We start from the raw sequence: 18,483 nt of genomic DNA, 5'->3' as shown, positions 1-18,483 counted from the left end.
TCTATATCTTTTTTTTGACATATTAGTATATTTTGTTCCTCATTAATATAAAAATAGTAACATATTCTGTGAAATGAGTGTGTAATTTCCATGCTACTAACATTACCAAATGAAACAGCATACATTAAATGACACTAAAGATCAAATTAATGTGCAAAATTTGCACATCAACAAGGAAATATTATAATGTTGGTGTACTGTATGTGTTTTCTGGCCAGTCAAGGGAATAATTACAGTTTTAGAGCAACATGATTCATCTTAAATAGTTCACACAAAAAATGAAAATTGTCATCATTTATTCACCCTCGTGTTGTTCAAAACCTGTATGACTTATTTTCTTGTACTGAACATAAAAGGTATTTTGAATAATGTGGTAGACCAAACAGCTGCCGATAACCACTGACTTTCATAGAATGGAAAAAAACAAAAACATAACAGCTACCATCAACCAACATTCATCAAAATATGTTTTATGTTCAACAAAAGAAAGAAACTCATACAGGTTTGGAACAACATTTTTGAGTGTACTATCCCTTTAATTCCATTAATACTGAAATTGATCAAAATATGGCATTATGTTGTTCACACAGTTATGCTGGATCACTAAAATTAATCTATATTCAGCCAATAACAACAAGAAAGAGAGTAGCAGCTAAGACATGAGGTGAAATCTAACAGCTAATGTGTTGAAGTGAGAGAAGCTTCAGCATCACACACAAAAACCCTCCCGTAAATGTAAGAAGACACTCTCACTGATTGCCTCGGCGGACCGAGACTATCCTGGCATGGTAAACAAAAATCTAGTGATGAAAACAATGCAGCCGCGCATCTATTCCGGCCTCACTTCTCCTTTCCTCCTCCTCCGCTCGCTCTCTTTTCTCATGCAAAAGCGCTCGGCCACTCCAGGGAAGAGGAGAGACGCGGACAATTATTTCCTGGCCCGGACGTGGCGGAGCTGTGATTGACAAATGAAAAGATTGAAATAGCTTCTCTTTTAAAAAGGAAGAAAGCTGCCAAATCGGAGATCATTTTTAATATCTCACCTGGGAGAGGAGGAGAAAGACGGACAGAAATGGAAACTGGCATCATTCAATTCTTTGAAAAGCAGCGCTAAATGTCGCACTTAAGAAAGAAGCCGAGCTGGAATAACACTACATATTCATGAATCCCCTCGCAGAGGGATCAATGTGCTTTACTCATCAACTAATGGGAAAAGATTCAAAACTCTATGATCACACGACCAGACGATTTGCGTGGGTGGTGGACTTCTAGCTAAGTCAATAAAACCAATAATTAAGAAAGTCTGAACACCAGGAAACGCTTTAAATGGACAATTTCATTCAAACGATCCTAAGATAATAGCGGTCTAAAAGCACAGATTAGAAGAGCAATTTCAGTATATTTAGGCTTCCACAAACAAATGACAACAAAACAACATTACATGCGTTTTCAAACCCATAGGATTCTCATTGTAATTTTTTTTCTTGAAACTCTTCACCATAGCGAATGAGAAAAGTGGATGTCGGACTCTAATTTGACATCCACAAATGCCACAAAATGCAGTCCTCATGACCTGAATGCTATATTTCAAGTCTTCTGAAGTCAACTAATAAGAAAAGACCACAGTTTAAGCCATTATTCACTGAAATTTATCAAGAAAGCAATGTCTGATTCATTAATGAATCATTCTTATGAGTTGAATCTTTTCAATGAATCAGTTGATCCTAAACTAATCTGAATTATGTGCTCACATATATGGACTGATCCAGTTCTTAAGTTAAACTCAGTGGCTGCATCCAAAATCGAATCTCTGAGTAAGTACGTCTTTTGAATAATTCCTTTGCAACTGTTAAAATTATGTAGGCAGGGGTGCACATAGGTTTTTCAGCCTGGTTCTAAGAACCTGGAGATTTGGTTTAGTCCTCACACGGGCCACGGCATGTAGTGTGACCCATAAAATATAACTATCAAAAAATTAATAATGGTGATAATAATAATAATAATAATATTATTGCACTTTATTTTTTATTTTTTTTTAAATATAAAATAATAAACTAAATAATCAAGTGTGATAATACTATTTTATTTAAAAATAAAAAGGGAGTATTACATACAAATACAATTATTTTATAGTAAATTTTAAAAATAAAATGCTAAATTTTAGCATATATTATTATTTTAATTTCAATTTTCATACGTATAATCAGCGAGCTTTTATTTTGGCGGGTTGCTTCCAGGTTTAGCGCCGCTGATTGAAGAGCGTCAGTGAATTAAATGTCACAGTTTTGCTTAGAAAACGGCAGCGGCCTGCAGACCACTTATGTGCACCCCTGGTTATAGGCCTATATTAGGAATATAATCCGGACATACTACATGAATCATGTTTAGAAGGTCACGTGACCTACCAGCATCTGTTGCGTCACTTCAGTACAATTAAAAAATTCTCTCCCGGGATAGTAAAGTGTCCAGCAGATACGCATTTCATAAATTTCACGCATTCTCTATATACAAACCTCCTAAATAGTAGAGAATTGTGATTTTGGATGCAGCAAATGATCTGGTCACAGTGTGAACTGGATCAGTTGATTCATTAAAAAAGATCCAACTTTAAGAATGATTCATTAACAGCCTACAGGTAGAGATATTCAGCAACCAATAACATTGCAGAGTTCCTTGCACAGTTTTTGGAAATACTTGATTCATGCAGACTACATAAATGCTTTTTTGTCACATAATTTCAAAAGACTTACGTGGACCACTTTTATGATGCTTTTTTGTCCTTGTAGATCTTGACATCCAAAGTCCTTATTCACTTCTATTATATTAAAAAGAAAGGCAAGAATAATCTTTAAACAAAACAAAAAAACAAATGTGGTCCACATAAAAAATAGAGTCAAAACAACAACGAATAACTATGTTTGTCCACCAGCCAGAATAACCATCCTAAACAAGCATGGAAATTCATGCAGGTCTTTGTATCAGGGTAATACAAAATTCCTTACATTTCCTTTCCACGCTCTCTTTCATATTCCAGAGACTTTCAGATTCATAGAGGGATGAATGCATGCTGGGAAACAGCGAGTGGTACTAAGGATGTGGGCCTCCTCAGAAAATCGCAAATTATGGCAATCTCAGACCACACTCGCAAACTAAATGAGCAGCAATGATAGAAACAGAACACCTAAATCTCTCACAAAATAAATAGGGAGAAATGTTCTCAAACATGATATTTGGATGAGGCTGACTGGCTTGTAAAGACAGGGAATCTCATTTTCCACCCTGGCACGTAGCCTCATGGATTTCCTATCACAGCCCTGTGGAGAGTCCTGTCTAACCTGTCCATCCTTTGTTTGCACCGGGTGAGGTTTGATGGAAGACAAAGACACGGACAAAAAAAAGTTAATGAAAAGCAGATTTCACTGCTTTTAAAGGAATAATTCACTCACAACTGAAAATTCAGTTATTTTCATGACTTCAGAACATTGCACAAGTCATAGACCACTTTTACGATACTTCTGCGGGTGAGTAAATGATGACAGAAGGGTCATTTTTTTGGTGAATCGTTCCTTTAAATATATAATTTTTGAAAACTCTGACAACAATGACAGATAAACCATGACAGACACAGAGTCTGATGCTTTCAAATATACAACACGCGCTGTATTTTCAGATATTATCAACAGACGTATGGAGCTGACTCACGCTGACTGGCTTGGCAGGACTGTTTTGCCAAAGCCGAGAAGTTAAAAGAGGAAATTTTTTTTGTCTCTTTGCTTTGATATTTCAAGTATTATAGCAAACCGTACACTTGTGGTGAACAAGGTTCAGGGTTTAACAAGCACGTCATTGCTATAGACACAACAAATGCTACGAGGAATAAGTCATCATCGCTCGGCAGAGAGCCTGCTGGGAGCTGACAGAGACGGTGAGAGTCCGCAGGGTGTACGTCGATGGAGAGATGGAAAAGAGAAACATTGTGTGATGGCTGAATATCAGCTTCCATAGCGAGATGAGTGAGTGGCTTCTGCTTTTGGCTGATATGTGTCATATTACATCCAAAAATGATTTTCATCAAACGATTGACAGGCCAAACTGAAAAGGAGTGGAAATAAGCATAGCCAGGTGAAGCAGCCCAATAGCCAATTATTTCAAAATACATGCATTTGCACAAAAAAAAAAAAAAAAAACATAAATCGAGATTGAATGAACCTGCAACATACAAACAGAAAACATTAAGGTAAACAAAGTTTTTGACAGAAGTCTCTTATGCTCATCAAGACCGCATTTATTCGATTAAAAATACAGTAAAAGCAGAGTAATATTATAAAATTATTATATTTAAAAATAACTTTTATATTTTAATATATTTTAAAATGTCATTTATAATTTATGTCAATTTATAATTTATAAATATATCATTTATATGTCAAAGCTGAATTTTCAGCAGCCATTTATTATTATTATCCATATTGAATACAGCTGTGCTGCTTAATATTTGTTTCTTTGATGAACAGAAAGTCCAAATGAACCGCATTTATTTGAAACAGAAATATTTTATAATAATGTAAAAGTCTTTCCTGTCACTTTTGATCAATTTATTGCATCCTTGCTGAATATTTATCATTTAAAGAGTACAATAGCATGTAAATATCCACACAATACTAACAGACTGACAAGCAACAAAACTCCCATTTCGATTTCATGTTATACAAACAACCAACAAATTGAATTCTGTTGGATATTGTCATATGTATACATTTCCCAGTTGGTGTCATTTGTATGTATGAGAAAATAATCTAATATTATCAATGTCCTATCGAATCTGAATCTGTACAAAGATGTTTTCCGCTTCAGATTTCCTCAACCGATTACAAACAGAATTGAATTCCAGGAGAGAACACATACGAGGCATCTTTCTTGATTATCTAGAAAATTATTAGGATTTCCCAAGATAACTCCAGTGTGTAGGCTGTAAATGTTTGTTCTGTCAGCACATTAGAAACGTAACGGCGGCTCATATTCCTTCATCTTTTCATCCTTTTCTCAATTACAGGAAAGCCTGTGAACTCACTGAGAGATTACCGCACATGAGTAGGTTGCTTTCCTGCTCCTGATTTGCATGTTCATGTCGTAAAGCTGTGTAGGGTTGATCTTACGGTTCATTCCTGTCAAGACAGGTGGGTACTTCAAAAGCCTTTGGTTTTTATCACTTGTCGCTTTATCGTGTTCTGTCTGGTTTGGTGTATACGTGTGAAAAATAACTTTCTTAATAAACACACCAACCTGTAAATATCTTCTATATCAGATGTTTTTCTCACTCAATTACAGAGGCGCTTGCCTCGTATTTCAGCGCTGAATGACTTTTGTAGAACTTTCTATTTGTTCTCTCTATATCAACCCCGGTCCACTCCAGTGTGTTTCAATAATGGCCCTGTCTCCAACTAGACAGAAATGAAAATATGGCACTGAAATCAAAGTTTTTCAAACAAACACAATTACAAGGCAATTTGTAAAGTGCTGTGCAAAGTAATGTTCAATTGCTCTTCTTCAGAGGTTAGGGCCTTGCGAGAAGCGTTCCCTCAGCGGTGTGATTTGTACCCATCTCATTGGTAAAAAGCTTTCCTGCGCCCTGTGCCAAGAGCGGACATTACCGGTTAAATTGCACATCATTTAGGTGAATTGTGTATCTGAACAAGTGGAGATGATGGCTTGGATGAAATCGGACAAACTCGGCCTCTTCTTTGAGGTGATTGGTTTTTACAACCCTCAGTGGAAAATGGTTTGCTTGGGTAAAAACAGGAACTGGAATAGAACAATGACAAACATAATTTAAAGGGGCTAAAAATGGTTGTTGTGACTAAATGAGCTAAAATGAAAACACTATTAGAAAACATTTCAGATGGGTGCAAAACAAAATGCTTCTAATGCATTGAGCCATGGTGCTCATGTGGGCAACAGAGGTTCAAATCTGGTAAAAAATTATTATTTTCTTAAAAAAATAATATATATATATATATATATATATATATATATATATATATATATATATATATATATATATATATATATATATATATATATATATATATATATATATATATATATATATATATATATATATATATATATATATATATATATACAGTGATGAGTCGGCTGCCTCCCCCCTTATTATCATCACCACCCCGTCCCATATTCGCCACCCTTCACAAGGCTCCCGACGGGAGTGGGTGTGTGAGAGAGGAGGGGCGCTGAAACAGCCAGGGCTGGCGGCGTGTGATGAGGCGCACCTGATGTGAATAGAGCCTCATCACCACCGCGCCTCTCCTCTGGAGACCGGTCTCTTCCCTGTGCATGCACGCTGGTGTCCTCGTGGGTCCAGGAAGGGAGCGTTGAGAGGATTCCCGCACCGCTAGAGACGCGAGCTGCCGGACCCACAGTCTGGATAGAGCCAAGCACCCGTGAGACGGCTGACAGGCCAGGATGCCGGGCCGTCGAATCCCCCGGAAGTGCCGAGGACGGACGTTGGACGAAGCCGCTTAGGAGAAGCCGCCGCCACTCGCGCCCCGGACCCGAGAGGGGAGCGCGTGCCGCCACCGGACTCCACCCCTTACCTGGACCCTTCCCTTCCGAACATTGCCTCCCTTCACGAACCCCGCAACACGACGAGGACACCAGATCCCCTGTTTATTTTGGACACTTTTACCCCCTTTTGGACACTTTAATTATTTTGTTTAATAAAAACCTCTCCGAGGCTTGACGCCACACCCACTGTTATCTGTCGTTTGCTCCTCCCGCCACAATATATATATCTTACCAATATTATCTACAAACATCAGATAAGGCAGTGACAGTTGCATCTTACCTCAAGAACAAGGTAAAGGACCATTCAGTCTTGAGTAAAAGGCCCACAAGGGAGCTTTAGTGATATAGTGTAAATATAGGGAATATAACGATACGGCAATAAATAGTGATAAACAGGAAAGTACTGCAGTAATATTGTTGCTGTTTAGTGATTCAGTGGCATTCAGTGAGTACAGGCCGGTCATCAGCAGTGTGAATGTATTCTCCTTCAGGCTGTGTTCCAGCCGGCACCTGTTATAAAGTGCTGCGGTCGTCTCACACAATTGGCCCTGTAATTTCGAAAAAGGTCACAGCGGCTGTAGCGTAATTCAATATTCTTATAGTGCTGTATTAACTACATATTTAATCACTGAGGGTAGGACACTGACAGAGCGTCCTGGTGTGGCAGGGCAACGGAACATATGCAGACCAAAGTGCTGCTGTCAGCAGCGCATGAAGGATGAACGCACGGCTCCTTCAAGTGCCTGCTCCCATGATGCACAGCTACCAAATCTGCTGTGTTATACATTCGGTCAGTTATCTAGCAATGACCCGTAGTCCACTTGTGTTTTTTTCCTCCTTCAAGCACCATTTTCTCATATAGACAATGCAGAAAAGCTGAGCGGATGTGACGGAAGACGAAAATCGAAATTCACTATAGCATCTATAAAGACAGCGTTCATGCTTTCAATGTGGAACTAGCCACAGCTAGACAGACTTTCTTTTCAAACCTTATAAACAGTAACTTAAACAACACTCGCACTCTTTTTGCGACTGTTGAGAGACTGACAAACCCCCCCCAAGTCAGATTCCCAGTGAAATGCTCTCCGACAGCAAATGCAATGAGTTTGCTTCCTTCTTTTCTGAGAAGATCAATAATATCAGAAAGGAGATGGGCACATCCTCAAGTTATGCAGAGGTCACACAGATTCGACCGCAATTTCAAAAAGAAGTGACTTTGTGTGTTTTTAAAACAAATTGATAACAAAATTTTGGAAGAAATAGTACAGCACCTTAAATCTTCAACCTGCTATCTTGACACACTTCCCACATCCTTTTTCAAAAATGTGCTTAACTGTTTAGAAGCTGATCTCTTAGAAGTGGTGAACGCCTCACTTCTTTCTGGGACTTTTCCAAACTCCCTTAAAACTGCAGTTGTTAAGCCCTTTCTGAAAAAGCGCAATCTTGATAACACCATGTTGAGCAACTATAGACCCATATCAAATCTTCCTTTCATAGGTAAGATTATTGAAAAGGTGGTTTTTAATCAGCTGAACAACTACTTAAACTCAAATGGATACCTGGACAATTTTCAATCTGGTTTCCGAGCACATCACAGCACAGAGACAGCACTCATTAAGATAATAAATGATATTCGCCTCAATTCGGATTCTGGCAAAATATCAGTGCTGGTACTACTAGATCTTAGTGCTGCGTTTGACACTGTCGATCATAACATACTTCTAGAGAGACCGGAAAACTGGGTCGGGCTTTCTGGGATGGCACTCAAATGGTTCAGATCATACTTAGAAGGGAGAGGTTATTATGTGAGTATAGGAGAGCATAAGTCTAAGTGGACGGCCATGACATGCGGAGTCCCACAATGCTCAATTCTTGCACCGCTCTTGTTTAGCCTGTATATGCTCCCACTAAGTCAGATAATGAGGAAGAACCAAATTGCCTATCACAGCTATGCTGATGATACCCAGATTTACCTAGCCTTATCTCCAAATGACTACAGCCCCATTGACTCCCTCTGCCAATGCATTGATGAAATTAACAGTTGGATGTGCCAGAACTTCCTTCAGTTAAACAAGGAGAAAACTGAAGTCATTGCATTTGGAAACAAAGATGAATACGCATACCTTGACTCTAGGGGTCAAACAACTAAAAATCAAGTCAGAAATCTTGGGGTGATTCTGGAGACAGACCTTAGTTTCAGTAGTCATGTCAAAGCAGTAACTAAATCGGCATACTATCATCTCAAAAACATTGCAAGAATTAGATGTTTTGTTTCCAGTCAAGACTTGGAGAAACTTGTTCATGCCTTTATCACCAGCAGGGTGGATTACTGTAATGGTCTCCTCACCGGCCTTCCCAAGAAGACCATTAGACAACTGCAGCTCATCCAGAACGCTGCTGCCAGGATTCTGACTAGAACCAGAAAATCTGAGCATATCACGCCAGTCCTCAGGTCCTTACACTGGCTTCCAGTTACATTTAGAATTGATTTTAAAGTACTTTTACTTGTTTATAAGTCACTCAATGGCCTAGGACCTAAATATATTGCTGATATGCTCACTGAATATAAACCGAACAGACCACCAGGCCCGTCGCGACAAGGCAGGCAAACCAAGCAATTGCTTGGGGCCCCGAGCTGGCCTGGGGCCCCGAGACAACGACTGGTTAAGAATAAAATGCAGCGACAAACTGTGTGAGCGCCCCATTGATAGTGAATGCAGTAAAGTGCAATGACACTGTTATCGGGATCCCCCTCAAGGGGGCCCCCCTCGCTGACAGCAGCCAGCCAACCACGCGATCTCTGCTGCCGGCAAAATACAAAACTTCCTCGGCAGTCATGAAGCGGAATTATGCTTCAGGAAGCCAAAAAAGAAAGAAGAGAAAGTAAGAGGAGGATAAGAAAAAACAAGACAGTGGTAAGTGATAAATTACACACATAAAATAGCTCTACTTGTCTTGTACAAATGGTGCAATTTTGCAGCAGGTAGGCTAGCAGAAATATGTTTATGTATGTTAGCTAAGCTACCTGCCTGACAGCAAATGCTGCTTGTAACGAACAGTTAGAGCAACTTTTTTTTTGAACGGACGGAATATGGTTACATACTGTAATATGTTTTTTAACGGGATAAGGAAGACGCAGATCTGTTCCAGAATCGCTGTTTATCATATTTAATGACATGACATTGCTATAGCTTTGTAATAGGTTTTGATGAAAGTGGCATAGCATGCTATACTAACTATTCCACTGTGATAATCTATTTAGGAAAACCACACAATAAATTCTGTGCATCAAACATTAGCTTGGGATGTTTTTAAGCATTGGTAGTCGACTCACAGCACTACTAATAATTAGTAAACATTTAATTATAATTTCATTGTTTGTTAACAGTAAAAAGTTTATTTATATAGCACATTTCATACACAATGGCAATTCAAAGTGCTTTACATAGAAGAAATTAAAATAATAAAAAGAAATAAGAATAATTAAAACAGTTTAGAAAAATAAAATACAGTACAGTCGGACGAACAGCTGCACAGTGCTATTTCAGTAAATGCATAGCTAAAGACTAAAGATTAATTAACTGTCAATTTACCTTCTATTAATGATTGTTATTATTATAAAGTGTTACCATCTTTTCTTTCAGTATGTTGGATTTAGTTATTGTGCACTTTTTTAATGTATATTTGATTTTATGGTACAGTGGTGTTTTTTGCAAATGTTCAATTGTTGAAAATGTTCAAATTTTATGCACTTTATATGCAACAGCAGTATTTGCACTGTAAACCTTTTTTATTTATATAAAGTGTGAGTGAATTTAAACTGTATGGCTATGCTGTGGTTCCTTTGCGTGCGTGCGTGCGTGCGTGCGTGCGTGCGTGCGTGCGGGGGGCCTCCATGTCCATTTTGCTTGGGGCCCCCAAATTCCTTCAAACGGCCCTGCAGACCACTCAGATCATTAGGATCGAGTCAGTTAGAAATACCAAGGGTTCACACAAAACAAGGGGAGTCTGCTTTTAGCTATTATGCGGCCCGCAGTTGGAACCAGCTTCCAGAAGAGATCAGATGTGCTAAAACATTAGCCACATTTAAATCAAGACTCAAAACTCATCTGTTTAACTGTGCATTTGTTGAATGAGCACTGTGCTATATGTCCGAACTGACTGCAATGAATTTTATGTATAATCATTTTCTTTAAATTTATTTTAAATCAATTTCTATATCATTTTAAAATTCCTTGTTTTTATTATTTTTATTTCCATGTTTTTATTGATTTTTAATGTCTATTTCACTTTCTTTTTATGTAAAGCACTTTGAATTACCACTGTGTATGAAATGTGCTATATAAATAAACTTGCCTTGCCTTGCCTTGCCTATAGAGGTGTAGATATAAAAACAAATTACAAGCCTATACAGGGCTCGCAAACTCGCTAGCCCGACGTCCCGGGGCTATTGTGTTTTCCAGTCGGGCTACCAAAATGTATCACTGCCCTGCCCGACGGGCTACCTTAAATACAGGGCTCCCACGTAATGTTCCCTCTAAGCTGAGCGTGAGTACCTGCCCGAAGGGCAACCAGGGATTTAGAAATTTTGCGAGCCCTGCTATATATAAGGGATAATGTACAGCTGGACGTCATTATCCCCAAATAAATCTGACATGGATGATCAGGATTTGAAGCAGAGGGGATTTTAATCACCATAAAAGAGGTTATTTGGCGATAATGACCGACTGACTGTACTTACCTGCAGTTACTTACCAAATAAATATATAAATGGAAATTAAACATTGATTCGAGGTCAAAATTGTTCTATTAACTGAAGAAAGTCCACAGAGAGGTAAGAGAAAGTAAATTACTACACCTGTGTATAGAAAAGCTACTGTATATAGGATATTGTGCATTTAAGTCAAATTAGCATTATTATATAAAATATTTGACCGCAACATGCAGTTACTGACCAAGCAGAATCAAGTTTACCAGAGACCTGTACAATATATACAGGCACAGAGGCAGTTTTGTGTAACACAACCAATAGTTTTCCAACTTTTTTCCACTTTTATAGTATGAGGTAGAAGAGATAAAAACAGAATTGAGAAATAACATGAGCTGGACTCAAACTTAAGTTGCTTGTATGAAGCCTGTTGCCCAATATGGACATGGGCTAACCAAAAAGGCAAGGTTTTTGACAGCCAATAGTCCCACATGAGTATTAGTAAAGGTATATTGATGGAAAGTGAATCAATGGCACATGTCGATTCAGAAAATAACTTATTTGCAATGCAATTATTCAGACTGTTAAGTGAACCATTTCAACTAATTTGTTGAAAAGAACAGACCCAGTTCCAAATATATCCATTCTAACTGATCTGTTGAGATTAACAGAACAAATTGTTCACAAATGATCCACTTATTCATATTACATTTGCAACAGCAAAATTTTCCATAGTGAACGCAGCGAAAAGATCTGGAGAAAAGCATTGGAGTGACACTATTCTGAACATTTAATATTCCTAAATATTCTTTAAGTCAGCAAAAATGGTTACAACCCATCTATTTCTGAAATGTGATGAATTTATGAATGACAAAACATATACAATATGACAAAGAAAAGGGAAAAAAAAACTTTTATCCATTTGAACTTGATTGGCTTGTGGGGGGGGGGGGGGGGGGGGGGGGGGCACTAGAATGAGCCAGACCAAATACAAATTTGCTCAAAACAAGGTCTAAATAGCTATTATTGGTTAGTTAGAGGAAGAGAAAATCATTATATTTTGATTAAAGATTACATTTTTCCCTTTAGAGTATTGTGCAGCAATGAATCATTTGAAATAGACCAGGAATGTGTATTTAAAAAAAGTAAATAGTCTATTGTTATTTCATATTGACTTTAAGCTCAGCATTATCAGAGGAACTGAGATCATAGATGTACGCTGGTGCGTAAATGCACATCTATATCTAGTCTACATCTATCACACAACATGACACCAGTTTCATCGAAGAAACTCTGAGATTGTCAGGTGGTTAGAGAATGCAACCCATCATGCTCAGCTGCACACTGTTCATTGTGCGGCTGCAGCATCTGTTTATAGCTCAGCGGCGGTTCCTGCGCAACGCATCAGGTGGAGTGAATTGGACTTTGGGCAGGATGCGCCTGGCACAGCCCTGTTCATTAACGCTGCTATATCGGGCTCCAGCTATCAATGCAGCCTCGCAGCGAGCAAAAGGCATCACCGCGCGCCTGCTCGCGACTGAAATTACAGCCGCCTCCAAAAACACACCAGAAAAGAACATTAAACCCAGAGAGACGCACACCAACAGACCGAGCTGACAAGTAAATTGTTTCTGAAGCAGCAGGAAAAGGAATATGGGGAAAGGAGGGGGAACGAAGGGAGATGAGAAGGAGGGAAGGTAAACAAGTGAGGAGAAGGAATCATAACGGACAGGAGTGTGAAGCAATAAACAGGAAAATGGTTGAATAACAGGGTGATTTGGGGAGGTATCATCCTGGCTGATGTGAATTAAGGAGAGAAAGGCTAGAAACAGAGAAAGAGAGGACCAGAATTGCGGGAATAAAGTACGCTTTACAGGGAACGTACAATATACTGCTAGCGATGAAAAAAACTGATGACACGCTCGCTCAGGTGTCCTTAGGTAAAAGTGTACTAGATTAAAAAATGGTTTAGATGAAGTGAAGCTTTAGAGTTCACCCACACAATAAATATTTAGATTTGTCTTAGTTTATGCACTTTCATGTCATTTCAAACCCGCATTATTTTATTTTTTTCTGTGAATCATACAATGTGATTTTTTTTTATATTAAGTACCATACAAAAGTTTAAGGTCAGTAAGATTTTTTTTTAATTTTTTTTACTTTTATTCAGCAAAGATGCATTAAATAGATCAGAAGTGACAAAGAAATTATTAGAATTATGCTGAAAATTCAACTTTGCATCAAATGAATAAATTACAAGTTCAAATATATTACAATAGAAAACTCCTATTTTAAATTTTAATAATATTTCACAATATTTATGTTTTTTGTAAAAAAAAAATGCAGTCTTGGTGAGCAAAGAAAAAAATCAAATGCTGGAAAAAAAAAACAGAAGTGGTTTATTGACTCCATAAGACTAGAATTTGGTCAAATTGAGCTACATGATACTTAAAATATACTGCATGTGTCGTATGGACTATTTTATGGCAATTTTATTGTGCATTTTTTTCATTTTGGAGATTTACAGAACCAGTCTCCATTTACTTCTATTATATGGACAAGAACAGCCAGGGAAAAAAAGAACTTTCCTCTAAATCAAGAAAATGACATGGGCTTGGTACAACATGAGGCTCAGTAAACGATTTTGAGGTGAACTGTCCTTTAAATGCTCAGTGGTTTCAATATGACTCATAAAATTTAATGCACCACCTTCAATTCTCAAAACCATGATAAAAGAACACAGTCAGAAGACAGCAGTCGCTCGTGACTGATGTCTGTCGTTTATCTTGAAATCCTCCTTTTGTTTAACATTATTCATCATTCACCTGAAGTAGTGAACTGGTTGATCTGACAATTCCTTCAATGGTGTCCATCACACAAACAGACAGTTCATCAAACGACTGGAAAAACATACCAGAGCCACATGGGAAAGGCACATAAGCCTGCACTGCAAAATATAAAAGTCAAGATGCTTCTGTGCAAGTGTTCCTGTAAAAATAACTGGGTCTTTCAAAGTTTAGGTGCAATTAGTATAGGCTTATGTGTCTGTTCCACATAGCTTGGAAATAACCTGGGAATCCACAACAGAATCTGGGAATAAAACACAAAACATCATGCACGCTTACCTGGAACCAAAGGACCCTCCGACAGCTCAGACTGGACAAACTGCAGCAAGGTGAAAACGATGAGGACTGTGGCTCCTGACCATGTGACCTGCATCATTCTTAGAGAGATGGCATCCCTGGACGTCTCCGCGATTAATCTGGACATACAAAGAGAAAAACAAAGGAATTAAATGGAAGGAATTTCTGCTTATCGTATTTTTGGACGAGATAATCAATGATTCAGTAAATCATCAACAGTTTGACATAAAACTTCTAGCTGCAAGGTTAATAGAGTCAACTAAAAGCATAAAAATGATTACAAAAAAAATGCAAAAACAATATTTATTGCTTATTTTACTTCTATTATTTCTAATTTCCATTTAGTTTAACTTGAAGTACTACAATAAAACTAATAAATGCAATTATTTAAAAAACATGACAAACATTACAAAAATTTTAAACTAAAATTAAAGTGAAAACAAAAAAATAAAATATATTTCAAAATTGAAACAAAAACAAAATATATCAATTATAGAAAGAAAACAAAAACTGGTCAGTTATACATTGGCTTGAAAATACACCTTGATATCTTTTTGTTTAATACCAATGCATTGAATCAAAACACAAAATGTTCAGTCTGGTGTCAATAATAGACAATCAGATGTAAAGAGGTGAATTTTGTGATACAGAAAACTGAAAGATTAAAACCCATTTTCTCATGTACCAGACTTATTTGGATCAATGCTCAAGGCTGATATGAAATCTCACGCTCGCTAGAAATCTTGTCTGTTGGTTCAAAACGAATCTGTTGGTAACTCTGATCAACCATCTGCAAAATACAAGCGCAGATTGTGTTCTAGTCCAGCCCAATCTGAAACCCAAAATCAAAGCATTACCATCACATTCTTAGGATGCAATAACATTTTTCAGAGATGATATGAACACGTATGACAAAACACAACTGATCCAGAAATATAAAATGACTTTTAGGGGTCAATTTTTGCAAAGTATGTCATTTTGGTCATGCAATTTATCTTGCTCAACCCAAATTGCTTTTGATTCATTGCACACTTGCTAAATGTAAAATAAAATGTTATATTTATAAAAAAAATAATATATATAAAATTGCAAAGGCACATATTGAAAGTTTACTTTATAAACACCTCTACTTTTCAAAGACACTTCATAATTCTCTTTAGCCGTAATGGCTTGTTTGTGGTAGACACTGTAAGCTTGTTGACAGAAAGGCTTTATTCTCTTATCATGGAACGCACAGTAAACATTCTCCCAGTCTCCATTTGGACCGCTTCCTGGCCATGGAGATGAAACGGCGGCGGAGAGCTCTGCTATCTGATTGGAGCAACCGGCCGTCTCATTGTCACACTCGTACCTTATCGTCCTTTTTTCCTCTAGTGTTCTGGCAGCCTGATAGAGTTATTGTGCCTAACAATTGCATAATTTGCATGCCATGATGACAGACGCATTTACTACGAATCGGACGGTCGCGTAAGAGTTGCATTTATTTTCAGCTCTTGGTGTTTTTTTCCTCGTCCCCTCATTCATAAAACACTCAGGTCCGCTTCCACCAAGTATTCCGTGGTGGACACAGGAGGGTCGGATTGAATTCTTCCAGATAATTGTGTCAGATAGGTCGCCAAAAGCGTCTTTCACAAGCGATCAGATAAACACCCAATTACCAGCGGTGAGATGCCACTGTCGGCGGGACAGAGGAGGTGCGCCGCACCAAGATGGCCTCCTCACCTGACACTCTACGCCAATGAGTTTAGGCAGAGGAGACAGCTAAGAGTAATTATTCAATTCTGTTGATTAATGAATACAACCATTGAAGATAATGGAAGATTTATGTGTAGGACATCCTCTTTCCAAATTACATGCACATGAATTGGGCCAATCAACAACAAACAAACCTAAGCCTGCAAAATTTCTACACTTTTTTCCTCAGTTTATCTTTGTAAACACACTTATTTATGGGCAAGAAATGTATGTACATGTATGCAAATCTGAAGCATTTCAGAAAAAGACGTCGTGTCAAATTCCAGCTTGAATGAGTCATCCATTAAGTTTTATCTGGATAACAGATCACTATGGATCAACATTTAAAGGGGTTTACTAATAAATAAATAAAACACTGTGTAATAGGATATTCAGGATATAACATTATAATGCATTATAAATAATGTTTTTTTTTTCTTTCAAATTTATTTTAAATATATATAACTTCAAATATGTTAGCCACTAGTGCACATGAAAGTTCATTTGTTGAGACTGTAATAAAATGCACAATATAAAAACTAATCTAATGAGATATTAACAAGAAAAAAAAAAATATATATATATAACTTGAAATGTTAACCACTAATCCATATTAAAGTTATTTAAAGACACAGTAATAAAATAAATGTAATTAAATTATTATTATTATTAATAATAATAATAAATTCAGTTAGATTTAAATGCATGGTAAAAATGTATTTAAAGTTAAGATACATTAAGTTAAATTTAATTAGAAAAAAGTCTATAAGATAAAATATAAAAGGTAATATAAAAAGAAAGTTAAGATTTATAGATAGATTAAAAAATAATGTAGAAACAATTCAAATTCATTTCATCCTTGAAAATTAATTTAAAATGATTAAGAAATAAATTACAATTTATTAATAAATAATCATTGATTTACTAACAGTGGTGAAAAAATCTGCAATCTCACATGAACCTTTAATTTAACCCAAAAAGTACTCAAAATATTCAGTTTGTCTCATCAAGGAGACAACCCTGTCTCGACATTGTATCGGTCATCTTGCTGGCTAAACGTTGGAATTGCCCATTAAAAATATCCTTATCTGTCAATCACTTGTCCACAACCAGGCCCAAACCTCACCGACTGAACTCTGTACTTAAAACAGAAATGTACAACAAGACAGAAATTAAGACATTTCAGTTTTGAAAAATGCACAACAAGTGCTTTCAGCAAGAAAATGCGGGTCTTTTAGTGTTCCCGTCTCTTTTCTTCTGCTTCTGGAGTTTCTTTGTTGCGGTGAGCGATGTGAACAAAGTCAACACCCATCCCGACCCTTTATGTACTGTTTTGAGGTTTGGCAGACACCGACTAAACTGTCATTTCCTTTACACACTGCTTTCATTTGGAACACGACATGACACCATTTCCACATGAATAGGTCTCCTCACATCTCACGAAGGGCGTCTGGTGTGTTAAAGGTGGAGGCATATAGCAGGTAAATTATTGCAGGAAAGTGTTCAGAGGGCTCTGAGAAATCAAATGCACTTCAAATTACCTCTGACAACACCCACTGTTCCTTTCAGCTTAATCTCTCGCCTTTCATCTTTCAATTTCTGCCTTTGGAGCTCCCTGTAACTTCAGCCCAAGGAGCCAGATGCTACAAGAGCTGGGGAGGGGAAGGAAAGAGACAACAAAAAAAGATATGGAATAGATATAGCAGGAGAATGATCCTGTGATGCAGACGACGGCCTACGATTGTTAAAAATCAAAATCATCCTCCATTTCCATTATGGTCCAAATGTTAAGGAACCACAGATGCACAATATCGCAGTCGTTATCTTTGCCCAGCGCTGGCTTTTCCCCATGGACCACTGTGCTTATTGGGAAGGTGGCTGGAGGTTCAATTAGCCTGACCGGGACCTTTCTGAGGGAATAATGCAATGCGCCGACAGCCGTGTGCAATGCAAGCCATAAGGAGCAGAGCGTTCTATAGTGGCACACTTACGTATTCATTCCTTGTTCGTGCTTTAGAGCTACATTGTGCACTATCTGGACGACACAGATGCCGTCCCCTGGGACTACAGCCAGGACAGTGAGTAAACACATATTCGCCTATTGTTCATGATTTCCAGGCATTTCAGCAAAACCTCCAGTGCTGCATTTCCACTGGCCGTTCCTACTCCCTGTTCATTAATTTGAAAGCAGGCTGTTTGGATTGGGCACCATTTAATCACATATAGGAGACATGGCCTAGAGGCAAACACAAATACTTCAACATAACCAGGGCTGGACACTTTAATTGAGAACACCATTAATATTACTGAATT

The 18,483-nt window shown here is 37.7% G+C and overlaps 1 protein-coding gene across 1 annotated transcript in view; it reads right to left on the bottom strand.

The window, feature by feature from the left end:
- The window catches only part of LOC306854581 (roundabout homolog 1-like), a 285,946-nt gene that overhangs the window by 243,762 nt on the left and 23,701 nt on the right, over nucleotides 1-18,483 (bottom strand). Inside the window, exon 2 of the mRNA XM_079392718.1 lies at nucleotides 14,419-14,555. Coding sequence (XP_079248844.1) covers nucleotides 14,419-14,515 — 97 coding nt within the window. The 5' untranslated portion in view covers nucleotides 14,516-14,555. The remainder of the gene's footprint in view (nucleotides 1-14,418; nucleotides 14,556-18,483) is intronic.

Source organism: Barbus barbus, assembly GCF_936440315.1.
Source record: "Barbus barbus genome assembly, chromosome: 34".
Classification (NCBI taxonomy): domain Eukaryota; kingdom Metazoa; phylum Chordata; class Actinopteri; order Cypriniformes; family Cyprinidae; genus Barbus; species Barbus barbus.
This window is presented reverse-complemented; position numbering and strand designations above follow the sequence as displayed.